General features: G+C 35.9%; 2 protein-coding genes across 4 annotated transcripts in view; one reads left to right on the top strand and one right to left on the bottom strand.

Moving 5' to 3' along the window:
- Window positions 1–228: 228 nt before the first annotated feature.
- Window positions 229–17705, bottom strand: La (La autoantigen-like). 2 transcript variants are annotated; one of them, XM_027361310.2, is made up of 7 exons: window positions 17684–17705; window positions 4450–4610; window positions 4215–4340; window positions 1437–1622; window positions 1080–1325; window positions 739–957; window positions 229–558 (listed from the first exon to the last, which is right to left on the bottom strand). In XM_027361310.2, exons 2-7 carry the CDS (start codon window positions 4588–4590, stop codon window positions 400–402), a joined length of 1077 nt encoding a protein of 358 aa, XP_027217111.1. In that variant the 5' UTR covers window positions 4591–4610; window positions 17684–17705; the 3' UTR covers window positions 229–399. The 2 variants fall into 2 exon arrangements, with proteins under 2 accessions (XP_027217111.1, XP_027217110.1); XM_027361309.2 differs by lacking the exon at window positions 17684–17705 and adding an exon at window positions 17013–17169.
- A 338-nt stretch (window positions 17706–18043) lies between these two features.
- Taf12 (TATA-box binding protein associated factor 12) overlaps window positions 18044–20837 on the top strand; it is a 28482-nt gene continuing 25688 nt past the window's right edge. Inside the window, exon 1 of one of the 2 annotated variants that reach the window (XM_027361311.2) lies at window positions 18044–18101. The gene's annotated coding sequence lies outside the window, so the exon portion shown is untranslated. Of the gene's footprint in view, window positions 18114–20837 lie in introns of both variants that reach the window. The other variant, XM_070134068.1, reaches the window with a different exon arrangement.

The following is a 20837-nucleotide window of genomic DNA, read 5'->3' as shown; positions in this document are numbered from 1 at the left end:
ATATATATAAATAAATAAATAAATATATATATATATATATATATATATATATAAATAAATAAATATATATATATATATATATATATATATATATACAAATATAAATATATATATGTGTGTGTGGGTAATGTAATGGAATTATATGCCAACAAGTCTAGGCCTTTACATACATCTATATAAAAACAACAAAACGATTACCAACATTATTTCCTTATTTTTTAAGATTTTGGATCCATAGAAAGGCATAAAATAGTGAGTGTACTACCTAAAGACAAGATAAAACTCTAAGAGAAAAGAAATACATCGAAAGAATTACCTTTTCTGTCTCTAATAACATGAAAAATAATTTGGCATGATGTGATTTTGCGATCAAGTATATCACTGCATTTACCACAGGAATTACATCCTTCTCCTCTTGTTCTGAAAGCCTCGGCCACCAGATTTTCTCTTTTTGCTAATACTTGCCCGTGCTCTGCTCCTGGCCTCTTTCATTTTCTTCAACTGTTCATCTTCCTCCTCACCTTCAACTAAACGAAGGGTACCTTCCATTTCTTTAACCTGAAAATCAAGCACAAATATGAAAAACCTATTTTGAGGTAATGCAATTCAAGGGATGGGGGATTGGAGGCTAGGAATAAATTAACTTTAACAATCACATAACACTTAAAATTGCACTGCAATGCACAGTTACAAAGAATGGCTATTATTATGAAAGGATACTGAAGAAGGTTCTCTCACCTTTATCTTTCCTTCCAACTTGTCCATTACAATTTTGTTGAAGTCAGCCTCCTTGAAGCGTAGATAACCCTCAGTCATGCCACGGCTGAAGTCAATCCAGGCACACTGATCGACATTTTCTCCCAATGCTTCCTTGATGTCCTCTCTAGTTATATCATTGCCTTCACTAAAGCCAGTGAAGTGTAGGAAAATACCCTTTGGGAGTTCAATTTCTAGTTCCTGTAGGAATTCAATTCAGTAATTTTAAATGTTTAGTCCTATGAATCGGTTAAAATATAAAAAAAATATGACAAACTTCTTCCCGCAATGAAGTACCTACTATATGCAATATCTCTACTTACATCCTCAACAAAGTCATCATCCTGATTCTCCTTCTTTCTTGCTTCTTTTTTGGCTCTGCGTTCCTCAATTTCCTTTTTTTTCTCTTCAACATAATCTGTGTGCCATTTCCTGATCAAAACTGTATCCTTAAACTTTACCTCACCCAACTCCATAAACTCCTTAGCTTTTTCCTCTTTTGGAAACACAACCAGAACAGAACCCTTAAAACCTTGCTTCTTGTCTTCCTTGTTGAAGAAGTACCGCATCTATGGAACATTGTTTGGAATTAGGAATGAGAATCATCACAGAGGCAATGTCAAATATAATTCACATAAATACACAAAGGTAGATAATCAATAATGATAAAAAATAATTACCAAGACAGTCTCATATGGGCCATATGCCTTGAAATATTCAAGGAGATCATCCAAGGTCACAGAGCCATCCTTAGGAAAACCCTTGCAGTAAACTGTTCGTTTCATAGTTTCTTCCTTTATTTTGTCATCAAAAATAGGCAGGGGTTGGTCGGGGGAACGGCGTATCTTGGTATTGCTTTCATGCACCTCCAGGGATAAAAATAAAGGAAATGAATAAGGTACATGGAGATCAGTTTATTAATTCTAATGAGCTATAACTACTAAAATCCTAAATTATGCAAATGGAGAGTAAACTATCAACGCAACTTGAACTTAATGCTGACAGGTGCTTTGCATGCCATGGATCACACACCAGAAAACTTAGAAGCACTAGAAACCCTCCACTCCACAAATCTGGTTACAGCTTTAACCCATCCATCCCGGGTGTCACATATATGAGACACAAGGAAAAAATAAACAGTTTCGGGCTGCCCGCCAGTGCGATGCCTTCTCGGAGCCGTGCTCCGCGGCAAAAGCGGCGGGCGGCCGGGCGGGCGGACAGACTCCGGGGAAGCTCCGCCCGCCGATTTTGTAGCTTCCCGGATTTTTTTAATTTGGGCTACAAAATGTACCCCGGCGTGACTGGGTTAAGGGGACCGTCCCTAGAAGGGGCGTGGCCAATTATGGGGGTGGGGGGTCATATTGGTAAAGAGTTCTAAAAAATGAAAGGTCTTATGGATTTTCTTGATTTTTGGGTATTTTATGTATTTTCATATTCTGCATTTTCTGATACCAAATTTGTTGGGGTTCCTACGTGGGGGGCGCTGCCCGCCGCAAAAAACATTTTTTTAATTTTTTTTTCACATGTGTCTGCGCAAAAGATTCTTTGTCCCAGAGGATTATGATTTGTGTCATGAAAAAAAATGTGAATGAACATCAATGAATTCCTAAGAAAACTACCAAGCCCTTTTTTGGAAATTCGATTTAGTTTCCTCAGAAGAAAAAATAATAAATAATATTTTTTAGTCTTTTTTTTCGATTTTCAAAAATTTGTATAAAAAATGTAAGCAACATTTCAATAAAATCGCTTGGTAGTTGTCTGCGCATTTCAAGGTTTCCAAAGATATATGCAAAATTTTAATTGGATAAAAACTCTAGGACAAGGAATCTTTTGAAGCTCGAAAAAAGAAACATCGAAAAAACAAACAAACAAAAAGTTGGATATTTGAATATCACTTTTTATAACTTTTCACTTATGGATCTTTACCATTTCATTACTATAGAAACTACTCTTATTCCTTTTTCAAACGCACTTTGTTAGGTAAAGATATGATCATTAGTCTCTGAGTTATAGAAACAAGCAAACAAATGACTCCCGTGAAAAGGGGCAAATCCAGACCCAAGACAATATGACCATTATATAAAATCGGTTGTTTCGTGTTTTATACCTCTTTTATTGCTGTTTTCTAGTGTATATATTCGTTTACATGTGTATACGCATGTAAATTATTGTAAAGGTACATGGTCATGCACGTGTATATGCGTATATGCGCATATACTTATTAGATCCATAATTATTTATTTCATTTATTTTATTTTTATTCCAGTCTACTCTTCTTCCCCATTGCCTAACCACATGATTCAGCCTCGAAACAAGCGATAAACGTATAGTCACCAGCGGAGTACTTGTTATGGACGGACATAACGAACACTAGTTTCCATACCAGTGTTCGTTACAAATAACCGTTCGGAAAACTTTGATAGATCAAAAATATTTTGAAATACAGATCTCTTATATCAAATCTCGTATATTCATTTATTGTGGATGTTTCTTGTGATGTAACAATAGGTATCAGATACTTTTAGGCCAATTGTACGAGTTTACACGAATAAATTCAATCATAATCTTTCTTTACATTTATTTTTTCTCATAAATGGATTTGTAATGACATGATGATGTTTAATTGATTATTTAGTTTCAAATGAAAGTGCATACATAAAACTATTGCAATCAGAAAAGACTAAAGCGTTGGCGACGCTTGGAAATTTGTCGCGTGGGTCCCTGCGAGATGGCCTTGGACGCGCACTAGCCTCCAGTACGTGTGAATATCTATTCGTTGCGAGTTTATTTTTGGAGAAACAGACTTGTAACTGCCCATGTATTATCACCGAACCCCTAAATTGCATAATTATTTTTTATTTTTCTTGGTCTTTCATATCATAAATCTTTCACTTTGGTATAAAACTGTTATAATAAGACACTTTTATCTTCCTGTGATCCATTTCAATAGGTAATGTCAAAATATAATGCATCTTATTAGCTCCTGTGAAGCTAGAGTGCGGAAGGGTGAAAATCGCTGACACAGCGGCAGTGGGACCTGGGGTTCTGGCGTCTCGCACAGCCCAAATTTTTTGCCGCGGAAGTTCATGTTCACATGTGTGATTCTACTCTCATTTACCAATATAAAACTGAACATAACTCATTTTCGACCACTCCGACCCAAAATCTCCAATTCCCCCCCCCCCCCCCCCCCCCCACCGCCAGGGATGGTCCCCTTCAGCCTACTTTTGAGGAGCTGTAACTCACAAATCACTGTAGTAATAGCCAAAGAAGCAAACAACTGTTTAGTGGACACAACTTAGAGCAGGCGTGATATGTAATAACCATATCACATATCTATGGCAGCTTCAAGTGGAACTAAAACACTGACCTCGAGTACTTACAATATCAGTGATCCTCCGCTACAAGTATTCTTAGGTGTGAGATGATTAAAAGATGGGAAATGTAATATATCTTACCTCAATCAGCTTACTATCAGACTTCCGTAAAGCAGCTGTGATAACTTCAGCATCAGTGGACAAACTGGCCAAGCGCTTGAACTTTGTCATCGTTTCCATACTAATCCAACCATCATCATTTTTCACCTGTAAAATAAAAATCAATAAAAAACACAAGTATAAAATCAAGTATCATGACATGAAGAGTATAAATAAAGTTCAATCAACCTTTATCAAAATTAATTTAACAACTCACTTCTTCCTGAAGGAATTTGTCTCGAGGAAGGTTGTAGTCACCAAAATAGTATTCAACTTGACGTATAATCTTGGCTTCAATATCCTGAATGTCTTTGCCGGTGGCATTTTCACCATTTGTTGCAACTTCTCCTTCAGTCATTTTTGATGCGTATTCTTATACTGTAAATGAAATGTTAACAGAAATGCAATGAAAATTAGTAAATACTGTCTTTATTGCATACATGTGTAAGCACTGTGTCTACCTTACTCAGTGCATCAACCTAAGCATTTGGTTTCTAGAAGTACAAGCCCTCTTCTACTGTGGGAAGCTGTATTGTAATAATATAAAATCTATCTATATATTTATGTACTGATACCCGTTTACAATGATTACAACAAAACAATCAAACTGGGCCTATTGCATTTTTTTGCAACAACAATGTAATTTTAGCTAAATGTAATTCTAGCTGATATCTGTTTTTAAAAAATTAATTTCTTCTCATTCTATATGGCATAATTAACTACATGAAAGGGAAAAAAGTGAGTGCACTCACATATTGTGCCTGTAATAAGCCATACTATGGCCACATTTCTCTAAGCTGTTCACAATATTTACAGTCCAGTATCAAGTACAACACCAAACACATGACTCATTACAGTCATACTTTACAGTAGTATTAAGGGGGTCATTTGGAGTTAGCCTACGATAATTATACATGAACGAGAAACTACCAAACAAGTGTTTGAGCCCACCTCTGGTTATTTTTTGGAAGCAACAAGGGTATAAACACCAACAGTGAATTGCACACGCAGGTAATTAGTGCCAGGTACACCTGGATGGACTTTAGCTCGTTACATAATATTTGGTAATGACATTAAGCAATGATACGAGTTCAAGAAAGTCCAAAGAACATTTCTATCCCCAAGGAAAAATGTCTTTATTGGACAGAATGGCTGAAAATGAGACATTTTTCATCTATGGTGTTACCTAGGCAAGTTGAGAATAAGAAAGTTGTGGAACACATAATACTTTGGTAAGCATTTATAAGAAGAGATTCTGGGAGAGAACCATTTGAACCTTCACGGAGTAACCATCGGAAAGAAATATTTTGAGTGCAGTGAACTAAGTACCATTAATGGACACTGAACCAGAAGAAAAACCTGGAAATCAAAATGAAATGGCTAATGATTTCCAATCATAAAGAAATCCTAGAGAAAATAGTGATAGTGAACAAGACCCAACTCACAAGCATCCTCAGAAAAACGGAGCCGGCAGGAGTATGGAAGCTTACCCGACTACATCTAATGACACAACAGCAAACAGGCTAGACAATATCAATATAATACTTATTAACTTGGCTGGTTTTAACAACCCTATTACATTAACAGAATCAATAAACAAATCAGAATTCAAAAAATACATTATTGAAAACTCCTTAAGAGTTTTAAGAATGGTGAAAGCTGTAAGATTTGAGGTAAGTGATATAAACAAAAAAAGACCTCTAAACCAAATTCACAACCTGGGTGAATGGGAAATTACTTGTAAACAACCCGCATCCAGTAGAACCATAGGCTGCTCTTACGGGACAATTTACCCAGAAGAGATAAACAACTGCTGGAAATAACTCCAAAATTGTAGAAATAATAATAAGAAAAAAAAAAAAAAAATCCATCAAAGAGAAAGACAATGAAGTGAAATGGACAGAAACAAAGTCACTTAAAATAACATTCAAAGGTCCTTTACCAGAAAAAGTATCAATAGGACACATATATACAGTTAATCAATACACTTTCCCTACTTCTAATTGCTTTAGATGTCTTAGGTATGGCCATGGGATTATGACTTGTAAACGTAAACAACGATGTAGCATGTGCAGCCAATATGATCAGTCATAGATTGCATAAATTGAACTAAAGCCAATTAAAAAAGAAAATACAAATGAAATTCCTCTTATAACACCAGCAAATCACCAAAACACCACAAACATGATAAACAAACAACAAGTTAAGAAAATAACAAATTCACAAACATCAGGTCAAGCCATAACATATGCTCAGACATTATACCAATCACAGAATATAACTTTAGGACAAATAACACCTACAAGAACAAAAAAACAAGCACAAACAACAAACAATACAACACACCATATACACTAGAAACAGCAACACAAACAAATAAAGAGGATTTAAAGAAAAAACAAAATCCAAACAACACATTTGATAATCACATTTTCCAAAATGACTCTGGTACCTTGGTCACTACCAACTCCAATAAGAGTAACAAAAAAACAAAAAGATAAACAAACGAAAAAGATTTCTCATGGATAGAAACAGTAAAAGATGTTGTCAATGTAATAACAAAAGTAATAAGTAATATGAACTTGGAAAAATCAATAATAAAAGTAGTCACAGAAGCCATCAAAGAATCCATGCCAATATTGAAGAGTTTGATTAAATACCTAAATGAATAAAACAGTATTTTGGAATTCAAGATCAGTTAAAAAAAAAAAAAATAAACAAATAGAATTAGACTACATAACAGATAAAGAACAACCAGTTGATAAGAATTTGTGAAACATGGTTAAAAGATAATGATAAATTTACATTGCAAGATTATCAAGTAATACAAAAAGATAGATTAGATCAAATAGGAGGGCGTCTAGCCTTTTGCATAAGACATGTTATACAATTTTGGAAAGAAAATTTAAGGGGACCGTCTGCTTTTTTTTTCGATTTTTCGATTTATCTTGCCGATTTTGATGAAACTCACACCCTTTTATTTGGGCCCCTTCCCATTGCCTGTGGTCGATTTTTTTCGAAATCGCCCGAACAGTTTTTGAATTATTGTCAAAAAAACGAAAAATGCGAAATTCGCCATTTTGAAAATGCAGCACCTGGGTCAAAGGATTCAGACTTCAGAAACGGCAAGACATTCAATTTTATTTGATTTTTGCACAGAACTACCTTATATCTACAACTTGATCGAGAGCGTTTTTTCGATTTCGACTTCAATTTTTTTTTGTGAATTTTTAAAGTTGGGTACTTCAAGAAAAAAAAAAAAGGTAAAAATTTTCTTACATTGACCACTTTTACAAGAAGTACAGGCAAAAACTGCGAAAATGCTCTCGATCACGTTGTAGATATTTTATTTTTCTACAAAATGAGCCATAATATGTTAATTTTGGAAATATGGTGTGCCCGGAATCCTTTGACCCACCCCTAATGGTGGAGTTCCGAGATATCGGCATTTTGCGTTTCTCTATCTTTCCAAGGCTATCTTGATATCAACAAAACAAGGCATAAGATTAGTCTTCCTACACCATAATCCTCTATCATCTACCTGCATTCCGAAGTCTTGCGGACATTGCCAGCACGTAACGGTTTCTCAAAATCTTACGTATAGTGCGGAGTGGTGGCAGTGATATGGGGGTCTATAGGCCTACATTGACCATTTTTAAAAATTTCTCAAAAATCCAAAGAAAATCATACAGCCATTCTGATTTCATGTTTGAATAGAACTATCTTTCTACTATTATATGCAGAAGCCATTTTTGAGAAGTTGACCTTACTTTTTTCTTGGTGAATATTTTCCGAAGGTGACTATTTTAACACCCTAATAGGAGATTTTGGAAACATATGTCACTTTTACAAGAACCACGTGAAAATATTGCAAATCCTCATGGCAGTATGTAATAGAACTATTATTCAGCTACAAAATGAGCCATAATACTTTAAAATCGGACCGATTATACGTGTGCTATGCGTAAAAATATGAAGGACCTAAAAAATGCGATCTTATTCCTTTTTATTATGTTTACATTTTACATGACAAATCATGTACAGAATACTTGTATTTGATATAATTATCTATCATATACCTATTATTGATGCTCTAATGAGGTTTTACAACGCATAATATTTGTCGAAAGAATAACTTTTCTCCAGTCGGACGGGTACCAAACACATACTTTTCCCCACGCGACGGGGCCGTCCTGGACCGTGAAAATCGTCTTTTTAAATCTGCGGAATAACTCTACGGGGTCACGTAGCCAAATTTCACTCTCAGACCCCGTGGAAAGTCGAAAAACAATTACATGGCGATGTGAAACTATGTATATAAGGTATATGAGCACATATAGATAATTTTCGTGTACCCCATGACCTTTTGTTTATTTATATTGTTACTACCGTTTGTTTCTTTGTTTGTTTATTGATTGTTTATTTGTTGTTTTTTTGATTATTAGTTTGTGTTTTCTAATATTTCTAAAAGTTATGAACACATTTTAACGAGATTTTAACCAAAAGTGAGTTTTAACCTAACTTAGAGCTTATTGCAGTTTGGTGGTGATGCGGACTATGGTTTGGATCCAGGAATTTTTTTTTCTAACTCGAAAAGTTATGAATAGATTTGAATAAAATTTTAACCTGAGGTTTGTCTTAGCCTAATTAATATTCCATATAATTTTGGTGGTGATCCTGAATATTTGGCAAAACTACCCCCCATGGGTGGGGGGGGGGAGGTTTACATTTTCGAAATTTTTTGCTCATAGATCAAAGTAACTATGTATGATGAAAACATAAAGATAAGAAAATACACCATATGAAAAACATATCATGTTTAGTTATTTCTATGGAAAATTTCTTCATTGCCGTTTTTTGGACGCTTGCCGGATTTTTGAAATTATTCCGAAAAAAAGAAGGTTGGTCTCATCTTATGTGAAATTTGATAAGCTTTCAGAAAATAACCTCATATTTTTATTATCTCTAATCATTGCGTCACAATTGCCGATTTTCAAAGGTACCATCAAAAAAATAATATTTCGGTCGACATCAAAAATCGCTGCTACCACCTAAAAAATAACGGTCGAGCCTTGACATTTTCAGGGGAGAAGCGGGGGACTAGAAACTACTTGCAACTGCATTAAAGTCAATTTCGGCAAGAGGGGCGAAAATCGCCGAAAAATCAGCAGAAGGTCCCCTTAAATGACAATTTTAAAGATAGATTAGAGGCAATGGGATTAAAGATTAATTACAAAAATAGATGGTTATTTTTTCTGATATACAATCCTTGCAACAATATAAAAAGAGAAGAACTAGAATCCTATACTACACAAATTGAGATTTTAATGCCCACCATACAAGTTGGAATCCCAACCTAAGAAACAGATCAATAAACAACAGGCAAAACTATATTTGAATTAACTAATTAAAATAACTATCTTGTTAAAACTACCAGGTCTAGTAACAAGAATAGACCCTAAAACTGCTAAAGGAATAACAATAGACCTGGTACTAGTATCACCATCATCAATAAACTTAGAAATTGAAGCAGGCTCTAATCTAGGAAGTGACCATCTTCTAATAATCATAGATGATAATAATCCTACCAAAAGCTCTCTATCCAGAGAAAAAAATGGAAATACACAGAGGAAGGATGGAACATTTTTCAAAAGGAATTATCAGATATAGATCTAAATAACAAATTCTATAAATTAAATAATGAATATTTTAAAGGAGATGGAATTAAAGTGATTCAAATTAGAAAGCAAAAATAATGTAAATACACCAAAAAAGCCATGGTAGAATGAAAATTGCAGAGAAATAATAAAAATGAGAAACAGAGCTTTCAATAAGTGGAGGAAAAAACAAACCAAGAAAACCAAGTAGAATATAAAACTCTAGCAATAAAAGCAAGGCAGAGAATAGAAAAAAGAAAAGGGAATCTTGGGGAAAACTTTTGCTCTTCTTTAGATTTCAAAACCCCTCCCAAAAAGATCTGGAATTTTTTAAAAAACTAACAGGGAAAAGAGCATTTACTAAATATCCTGTAGAAGAAAATGGTCAGCCAGTGATAGAGATGCACAAAAAATTAGTGCTATTCAAAAAGGAATATGAAAAAGCTGTAAATAAAGATCCTAAAAAAATATTGACAGAAGAAGGAAGAAAGATTATCAAACCTCCCAGGCAACACAGAAATAAATGAAAAAATACATATTAATAAATCTAATTTAGCAAAAAGAAATGCGAAAAGAAATAAAGCTTATGGGCCAGACAAGATACCTTATCAATTTAATAAATATGCCCCTGAACAAATTATTGAAAAAATATTAAATAAAATTATCAAGTACAAAGGTGAATATCCTACAGATTTCAAGAATGTCATAATAAATCTTAACAATAAACCTGGCAAAAATCAAGGCAGAAGCCGAATCCTATAGATATATCAGTAGGATATCAACTTTAGGAAAAATCTAATAACAAAGACATACGACAAACTAGACAAAGACCTCACAGAATTTAGAGCAAGCAAAAAGACAACTGAAGCCCTACAAATGATTGACTCATATAAATAATGCAATAATAAAAGAAAAAGCATTGCTAGCTTGAATAGACCTTTGAGAAGCTTCTGATACTGTTAATCATAATGAATTATTAATAAATATGTCAAGACTAGGTATTACAAGAAATTCACTAAATTGGATATATAATTTTCTAAAAGACAGAACCTGTCAAATAAAAATTGGAGAAGAAACTTCTGAAAAAAGGAGAAATGTCAACAGCAGTACCCCAAGGATCCCCTTTAAGTCGCATCTTATTTAATATTATGGTTACAAACTTAAATCTGCCAGAAAATATACATAAAATCATTTATGCAGATGATATAACTTAATAACAAAATACAAAGACTTATTAGAAGCAAATAATAATATGGAGAGAGCCTTACACATCTTTAAAATATATACAACAACTTTAATTTATAGATGAATAATTTATGGATTTATAGATGAACTTGACAAAAAGCAAACTAATGTGTTTCACAAATAAAAGATTAAGACAGATTCCCAGCATCAAAATAGACAATGAAGAAATTAAATTCACAAACAAACATGATATCCTAGGTTTAAGATTTGACTGACCAAAATTAAATTGGAAAGACCATATCGAAAATGTAAAAAAGAAAGACATTGGGAAGAATAGATATTATGAAAAAATTATTCTCACACACTTGGGGTACAAACAGAGAAACCCTTTAAAAGTTCTATAATATATATATCAAACCAAAACTAGAATATGGGTTATCCATATACAGTAATTCCAAAATTACAGAATTTAAAAAATTAGAAACAATTCAAAATTCAGCTTTAAGAATAACTACAGGACGTTTCAAATCTACCCCAATCATATCCCTCCAAACACTGACCAACAATATACCAATAGAAACAAGGAAAAAAGAAATTGAATGTAAAATGGTAAAAATCCTAGAGAAACCAAAAAACACACCAATAAAACAAATATTGATAAAAAATATTAAAGAATATAACCCAAGAAAAAGTAAAGAATGTTAATCTATAGAGCATTTGAAACATGCAAAGAATTAAAACTTAATATAACAACAAACAACACCAAATGTAACTCCAATTCCACCATGGTATGACATTTCAAAAAATATAGAAACAAATTTTATGTGTAATTCTCCAAAAAATCTGCCCGAACAAATAATCAAAAAGCAATTTCAAATGTTATACAAACATTTATAAAGACAAACAAAAAATCTTCACAGATGGATCTAAATTCAAGGAACCAAATTCAGTACCTGCCGCAATATATATCAAAACACAAATATTAAAACAATTTGGAAATCATCGAAGTACATACATATCACTGAAGCAGAATTATAGACATAGTTAGACATAAATGGACACCGCCATCTTATAGAGCAGAAGAAATAGTGGGATAGAACATAGTTTATGCTGCAGCAGCCTTATAGTCACCGTTAAATTATGAAAATATAATGCGCACTCGCCTTTCAAATTCTAAGTCCATCAGCTTGTTTACCTTGTGAAGGAAAACACAACACAGACCCATAAATGCATTATTGTGTTGTCAAACTAGTCTGTGTATTACTTCGCGCTTGTCAAAATGATATTTGGCTAATTATCTGTGTCTGCTGTTACACATTTATGCCTTTAAAGTCTTTTATGAATGTTATTATACTTCATTTGCATATTTTAATATTTATCTATACCCTCATATAGAATTGTGCGCATTGAGTGTTTCACATTTTCTTGCTCCTGCTGCCAGATCACACACCACAGTGCACGCTTATTTCAATTTAAAACACCAGTGAGAAATGTTATGTTTCCAGTGTTGTGTTGATTCTGGATTATTTTTAAGACTTTTACAGTGGCATCAAAGAATAATCAGACTTAGTAACCATCCCAGTTTTATATCTGGGCCCTTCAAGAGCTCCAAATACTGGAAAAAGTGATTAAAATCGAAGCAATCCTGACGGTACAAAGAAGCAACGAAAGTTTTGACGTTTCCGGATACAAGGGTATTTGGTTTATTATTTTACTGTGTGAATGCAGCTCTATCCTGCCGTACATACTGCGGTGGAGAGAATGTGTCCTGGGGGGTGTTGGGGAGAAGAGCCCCCTATCAACTCTCCCCTCAGGCAGTGCCCGAAGAGTACGCCTAGTCACTTACTTAACCCACTAACGACGGGTGTCCCACATACAAGACACCCGAAAAAATAAACATTGCCGGGTGTCCAGCCAGTGAGACGCTGCATCAGGGCTCGCGTTACGGCACAGCAGCTGGCCGCAGCGGGCAGATGGGCAGAGTCCGGGGCAGCCCCGCCGCTGATTTTGTAGCCGCCCGGGATCTTTTATTTTCGGCTTCAAAATATATTGGAGTTAATGGGTTAACAATGTAACAACCTTACTGCCTCTTTACACTGATTGCCTCCATATTGGAACAATACACAATGCAGATTACTTGCTCACTTTGTGGTAAACTCTTGCCATGGCAGGTACAAGCAATTTCTGTGTACAGTGTGACATGGGGTAATTAGATTTTTTTTATTTAATTATTATTTTATTTATTTTAAATAACAATGAAATATATTTTGTTGATTTCATCATGACAGATTAATAGTGTTAAAATATATTTTTTAAGTAGGTACCATATGGAAAAATATGGATGCCAGGCCGACCTCTTGCTCATTCTTTGCCGGTCACATGGCCTCATTTTAGGGGAATACAAATGCCCTAAATGCGACAATATTTGTCGCACAGACAATAACACATTTATTCAGGTGCAGCACAACACAAACACAAACACACACACACACAAAAAAAAAAAAAATCTTACGAATCTGCACAGAGCGAATTGAACTTACCAAACAAGACTATTTGCAATTAGGCAAGCTTTAGCCAGGAGGTTCTCATTTTTTGGTGCTAAAAATCAATCTGACAAAATTGAAAATCAATCTGACAAAATAGGTGGGTTAGGGGAAATTGTCATGATTGATGAATCAAAATTGAAGGTCAGTGGGTTTTTTAAGAAGGATGCCACAAAAGTGGAAACAAATTCTCGTGCCCGTGGAGACACGTGACACTCTCTCTTTGCTTAACGTAATAAAGGAGCGGATCTACCCAGGGACAACGGTCATTAGTGATTGTTGGAATGCATATAACTGTCTAGAGAAAGAGGGCTATCAACATCTAACTGTGAATCATTCATACAATTTTGTTGACCCCAAAAGTAAGGCGCACACCATTACAATCGAACGTAAATGGAGGGAGGCCAAATCAAAAGTACCCCGCTTCGGGAGGAGAAAGTATCACTTTGCCGGGGACTTGGCCAAGGCCATTTTCCAAATGATGTACCCGGTGAAGAAGAAAAGATTGCATCAGTTTCTCCTTGCTGCAGCCTGTCTATACCCTGCAGACTGACGGTATGTGTTTTGTATTTAGAAATAATGTATAATCCTTTGACTTCGTGGTAAAAAGCGAGGAGGGGGGGGGGGGGACATTTTTATATGTTATGTTTTTGTTATTTTGGTTCACAAGATAAGCACACATTGTGCGTTGACTATAAATATTTTCTTTTGTTAATTTTGTACGCATTACATGTTGCGCTTGTTTACTTTCGCGGTATTTCTTTCATTGTCTGTCGGACAAAGTTTGGCTCGTCTTTCTGATTATACGTCCTTTATACTGTTATCGTGAAAAGAAGTTTGGCTCGTCTTTCAGAGAATTACACTTTTTAGTCTCTCCCAGATTTCATCAATTTTCAACATTGTTTTTTCTGCGAATGAATTGTTCAGGAGATCGAGTACTTTCCATCAACGTTCATGATTTGATAGTCCCGTTGAAAGGGGAGGGCATGAAGTATATCAGGGAAATTATGGGGTAAAACAAGCTTAAATAAGAATTACGATAAAAAATGCGTAAAACTAGCACAAAAAACACTTAAAATCAGCCAATGAAACTCTACGGATGTAAACGCCATCTTTGAAATTTTACGGGCTGACGCGCCAGAAATCAAAAACTCTACAGGAACCCAACCCAACTTTCGGTAAAATTCTATGGGAATTCACACATTCCAACCCCCAAAAATGTACTGACCAAAAAAACAACCTAATATATCAATATAAATTGCCGTGACTAGGCGTGCTCTTCGGGCACTGCCCAAGGGGAGGGTTGATTGGGGGCAAGTCCCCCAACACCCCCCAGGACACATTCTCTCCACCATGGTATGTACAGCAAGACAGAGCTGCATTCACACCGCAAAATAATAAACCAAATACCTTTATATCCGGAAACGTGAAACTTTTGTTTCTTTGTACTGTTGGGATTGCTTCGATTTTAATCACCTTTTTCATCATTTGGAGCTCTTGAAAGGCTCAGATATAAAACTGGGATGGTTATTAAAGTTGAATTATTCTTCGATGCCACTGTAAAAGTCTTAAAAAGAACCCAGATTCAACACAACACTGGAAACGCAACATTTCTCACCGGCTTTCAATCTCGAAATGAGCAGTATGGTGAGCTGTCAACCTGTGGCTGGCACAAGAAAGTGTGAAACACTCGATGCACAGGATTCTATACGAAGGTATAGATAAATATAAAAATATGCAATTGAAGTATAACATTACTAAAAGACTTTAAAGGCATAAATGCGTACCTGCAGAAACAAATAATTAGCCAAATATCGTTTTGACAAGCGCGTAATGATAAACGGACTAGTTCACTAACACAAAAATGCGTTCGTGGGTCAGTGTTGTATTTTTCTTCGACTTTGAATTTGAAAGGTGGCCGTGCGTTATATTTTCGTCCTTTAGCGGTGACTATAAGGCCGGCACATCTTAAACTATATGCTATCCTCTTCTATTTTTCCCACTCTATAAGATGGCAGTGTCCATTTCCCTCTATCTATGCGCGTCCATGTCTGTAACCTCTACCAAATGGCATTTATTATATTTCGAAAATTACAGGTTGCTATTGACATTGTACAATCCCCCCTCCCCCCAAATGGAGCTACATGAGCTCAATTTTATCTCCCCTCCCCCCCCCATTGGAAATTCTGCGGGGGTGCAAATTACCGAATAAAACTATTTGAAGCATTAGAAAAAAAAAATTACTAATCCAAATAGGTGTCTCATAATAACAGGTGCAGACCATTCACCAGCTAAGAAGTATTAAGAAATACGAAGATCTTCCTACAAAGATCAAAATTAACAGATATCATATGAAATCTTCAATAAACAAAAGCAGAAGGAGAAACAAAGATCCAGGCAATATAGACTTCAAAAAGTCTGAAACCCTATAAAAGAAAAGGAAGAAGATATTATGGGACTATATTAATCAAAGAGAAAAGCACCAAACACTAATACATGAAGAAATCTGCAGCCCCTCTTTTACATAGGTATGTTTTAGAATTATTTTCACTGAAGTGACTAGATGTACAGTGCTTCTCATTCATACGAACGGCATGTGGAAGCACCCGATGCCGACTCTGCCGCCCCCCCAACAGGGGGGTTGCAGGAGATACAGCCACCTGTAGTGTGTAATTTTAGTACCTATGACCGACATGCAGGACCACCCAACACCGAGTCTGTCTGATGCTCGCTCCTACTGAGGTTGCATTAAATAATATAGTGACTTAATTGGTACCATGATTACAGCAGAGAACGAGAATTCCATTGTGCACATGCATGATTTCAAAAGTGGCACACCTCTGGTATGGAAAAGACAATCTAGTCATTTCTGATGGAAACAAACACCAGAATCGACCGAACCAAAACAACCGATATTGAACGAATCTAGTTTCGTCCCGAGAAGCGCTGGTGATGTCTTTTTCCAAATTTACCCTGTAACCTTGATATTGCCCAGAGTTGCTCCACTGACTCAGAACAGTAATTCTGCCCAGTATCCAGTCCATGCAAGTGTTAAAGTGTTGGCACAATGTCCAAGATTGTCGCATAATTTCGATAAATTTGGATAGCAGAGAGTATAGATAGAGTAATCCATCGATATCAAAATCGTATCGGTCGATTCTGCGAATATATTGTGAAAAATTACCATATAGTTTCAGAGGCATCCAAACAACCAAAATATCTTCCCTGGACAGACGCCTCTGGGACTCCCTTCTCTGGTAATATAAACTCTTCCAGTTTTCACTCTTATTTTCATCGTCACCCTCTATATCCCTTCCCCCTTGACTAGTTTTACCACCGCAAAGTTACGCAATGTCATGCAAACCCGAAATAACACAACAGTAGAAATGCCTTACGTGTGCAGATCCGAGCGTGGGTTCACGTGTTGGACCAGCGCGGCGGCAGACAACAGACACACGGAAACAACATGCGATTTTCACATGGATAGGATTCCGGGCTTTTTTTCCCGATTGAAGTTTATTTTGTGTGTAGTTGGTATATCGTTAGTCAGTATTGTTCACCCATTATATGTAATGGTTATTATCTTATTTTTGTTTTGTTTTTTATTGTTGTATTGCTCTATTTTAATGCGAATACAAATGCATACGAATCACTTGGGGAAGGTGCGTTTGGGGAATCGGGGTTGGTGATTTGCATTGTTGTATTTCATTTAATTAGCATTGCCAATAATTAATTTACCAAATAGGTATTCTCATAAATCTGTTCCCTTTCAACATTCATCAACCTGTCAAAATACTTTCATACCCGTTACAAAAATGATATGCCATCAGTGCGTGTGTTGGGCTCTCTTGTTGAATTTATTGCTATTTAGTATATATTTTTTCGAGTGTTGCCTATTGCATTATACTCTAATATATAAGTTTTTGTTGGCAGTAGTGTTGTTTTTTCTCGTAAAATATTTGTCACGATTCCTGTCACATCGATCTATATATTTTCTATTTATCCTTTTATTACAACACTTAGGAGGGGATATACAATAACATTGAAAAGGTGCATTTAGACATACCAAACGATGCATAGGTGGAGACTGGAGTAGGGGGGGGGGGAACGTCACACGTGTGAATATTCACTCACACGGCTTTGTCGTATTAGCAATAAATAGATAAATATATCCCTATGATTATAAAAATATTTTCTTGGATATAATTTATAAAAATACAATTATCATTTGTTCATAACAATGTTAGTAAAATACTTCTTCCGAGGATGTCCTTCACTTTCACAGAGATACTTCTTTCAAATACCAAATATGTTCTAAAAAAAAAAAAAAAAATCTTACGATCACTTAGAAATTAATGATTCTCTAAAGTAATTAAACATTAAAAACACTCACCTGAAATGGACGAAAAATAATTGTAATTTTTAAAAAGATGTAAGTCCCAAATAGTTGTTTACAAACCACAGTAGTTGTGTCAGGAGTAAAGGTAGTAACTGCGGTAATTCTCGTATATATTGTTATTGAATGGGATACACCTTAACCTCTCAGTATATGCCAAAGACATAAAAGTAGACGTGTGTTCAATAAGTTACTGGTATTTGTACTATTGTAAGCTGTGGTAACTAATGTAGTGATTTATTCTGCTGATGCGTTTTGAGTCCATTTTCGCTTTCTTTACAATACTCGATGTCTAAAGAAACACCATTTTTTTCAGGTATATTTAATTCGATATTTTTTCTGTACAATAACCCATGTTGAGATGAGTTGATATTGACGTTCAATGAAAAAGACCGGCATTGCATCCAACGGTAACCATGTACTCTGGAAAAACACAACAAACATCTACCACATATTCCGCCTGGATATATGTGGTTGAAATTAGTTTAACCATTGCATTACTGTCCCAGACTGATAACTTGGCTTTGCAGTTCATCCCTCTATGCGTGCACCCTCTATATCATGCACACATTTTTCCTACATATTGCACAGGGGTCGGCATGTGCTGTGTGAACAAGCAGCACAAGTTCAGAGAAAATATGAATCAAAAGACAAAAGTGTTAGAACTATTTTTTACCTTACTGACTAGTAATTAGTAGGTATGATGCTGGAAAATTTTAGGTAAGTGGTAAAAGTGTGTCATTTTGCCATTATACCAATTGCACAATTTTTATTCCAGACAGTTTCTAATGAGTATCCTCATTTGCACTTACTGTTCTCAAATAAAATCTTCCACATGCACTTTGTAAATTTAACACACAGATTACTGTAAAAGTCATGAAAGCAAAAATAAGGTAAAAAACAAATACTAAAGTCTCAATGAATGTATTTGAGGTGACTATATTTACAGTAGCTGTTAAAAATCATTACAAAAGCTGTCTCTAAAGCATTATCTATGTAGGCTTGGCTTTGAGATTATTTCTAGCATATATATTTCATAGTCAAGGGGGATTTTATTTCCCTACCTTTTGCCACAGATGCATTGGCATCTCTCCTGATTCTTGCTCAGAATTGTTAGGTTTTGCCTCACATGTATTAGCCTTACTTTCAAGTGATTCATTTTAGTTGTCAATGTATTTTAAACATTTTTTATTAAGCATGTCCCAGTAATTTATAAAGTTCTAGCTGCAGATATAAAAAGTGCAAGAATTTAGCTACAATCCCTATTCTTCATAGGGATTGAAGGACCATAGCTTCAAATACTAAAACTTCAAAGTCAGCACATTACATTTCCTTGTGAAGTTATCTTGTAGGTGTATTTGGCAATGTAAATTAGATATATTATACATAATCTGAATATATAATGTCAGTTGCCCTAGTTTTAACATTGGTTCTTTTATTCCTTTGGTCATATTTTGCTTCTATACTGTCGCATTTTATGGGAGTATCTGTTAAAAAATAGAAAAAAAGCAATTTAAAGTTAGCATGATGATTCAGCCCCTGCATACCATAGTAAATTATTGTTCATCTATGACTGTGGTTCTTAAAGCATTTCTTCAAGTACTTATTATAACAGGGTATCCCTTGTGGCTGTATATATTTTCTAATTAAATTGTTGCATTTTTGTCAATATCTTTGAAAAAGTAAATATTTGAGCAGCTTGAATAAGAACAGCTACCATTGCCCTTGTTGGCAGTTAACTTCCAACAGAAAGCAAGTCTCTTTCTTTCTTTCTTTCTTTCTTTCTTTCTTTCTCTTTCACCCTTTCCCTCTCTCTTTGTCTCTGTCTCTCACCCACTCTCTATCTCTCTCTGTATCTCGCCCTTTCTAACCCTTTCTGTCTCTCTCCTTCTCTAACCATCTCTGTCTCTCAAACTCCCTCCAGAAAGCAACTCTCTCTCTCTCTCTCTCTCTCTCTCTCTCTCTCTCTCTCTCTCTCTCTCTCTCTCTCTCTCTCTCTCTCTCTCTCTCTCTCTCTCTCTCTCTCTCTCCTTCTCAGTCTCCCACCCTCTCTCTCCTTCTCAGTCTCCCACCCTCTCTCTCCTTCTCAGTCTCCCACCCTCTCTCTCCTTCTCAGTCTCCCACCCTCTCTCTCCTTCTCTGTCTCTTGCCCTCTCTCTCCCTCTCTGTCTCTCACCCTCTCTCTCTCCCACCCTCTCTCACACTCTCTTATCTCCCACCCTCTCTCACACTCTCTTGTCTCCCACCCTCTCTGTCTCTTGCCTTCTCTCACACTCTCTCTCTCTCCCACCCTCTCTGTCTCTTGCCTTCTCTCACCCTCTTTTATTCTCATCCTCTCTGTCTCCAGCCCTCTCTCACTATAGGGTGCAATACCATGCGGTTCCCACGTGTGTCCTATCTATACCACGTGGTGCGTGCCCACGCCACACTGCCTGCCCTCGGCCCAAGCCACGCTCTTCTAAATATAGAGGCCACACCGCCAGTCTGAATAAAAGGGAGGTCAGACCTTGACCTTTCTCACTCTCAAGTCTCACACTCACACCTTCAGTGACCTTTCCTGTGACCGCTCCTGACCTGAGCTGACCACTCTTCCCGGCCGCTGCCTCTCCGAGGCCTGGCCTGGTCTACCCTCAGCACTGAGCCGGCATATCGTAGTCTCTCATATCGTCTGTTCTCTCAATAAGACTGAAGCTAATCAGTATATCACAAGCCAGGCACCTGTAATTCAACTACACTATTAAGAAGGGTTGTTAATACCTCTAGACTATAAGAGGTATCTCACTTCTCTCTCTTCTCTTCTCTCTCTTCTCTCTCTCTTCTCTCT

Source organism: Penaeus vannamei, chromosome 19 (genome assembly GCF_042767895.1).
Source record: "Penaeus vannamei isolate JL-2024 chromosome 19, ASM4276789v1, whole genome shotgun sequence".
In the NCBI taxonomy this organism is placed as follows: Eukaryota; Metazoa; Arthropoda; class Malacostraca; order Decapoda; family Penaeidae; genus Penaeus; species Penaeus vannamei.
This window is presented reverse-complemented; position numbering and strand designations above follow the sequence as displayed.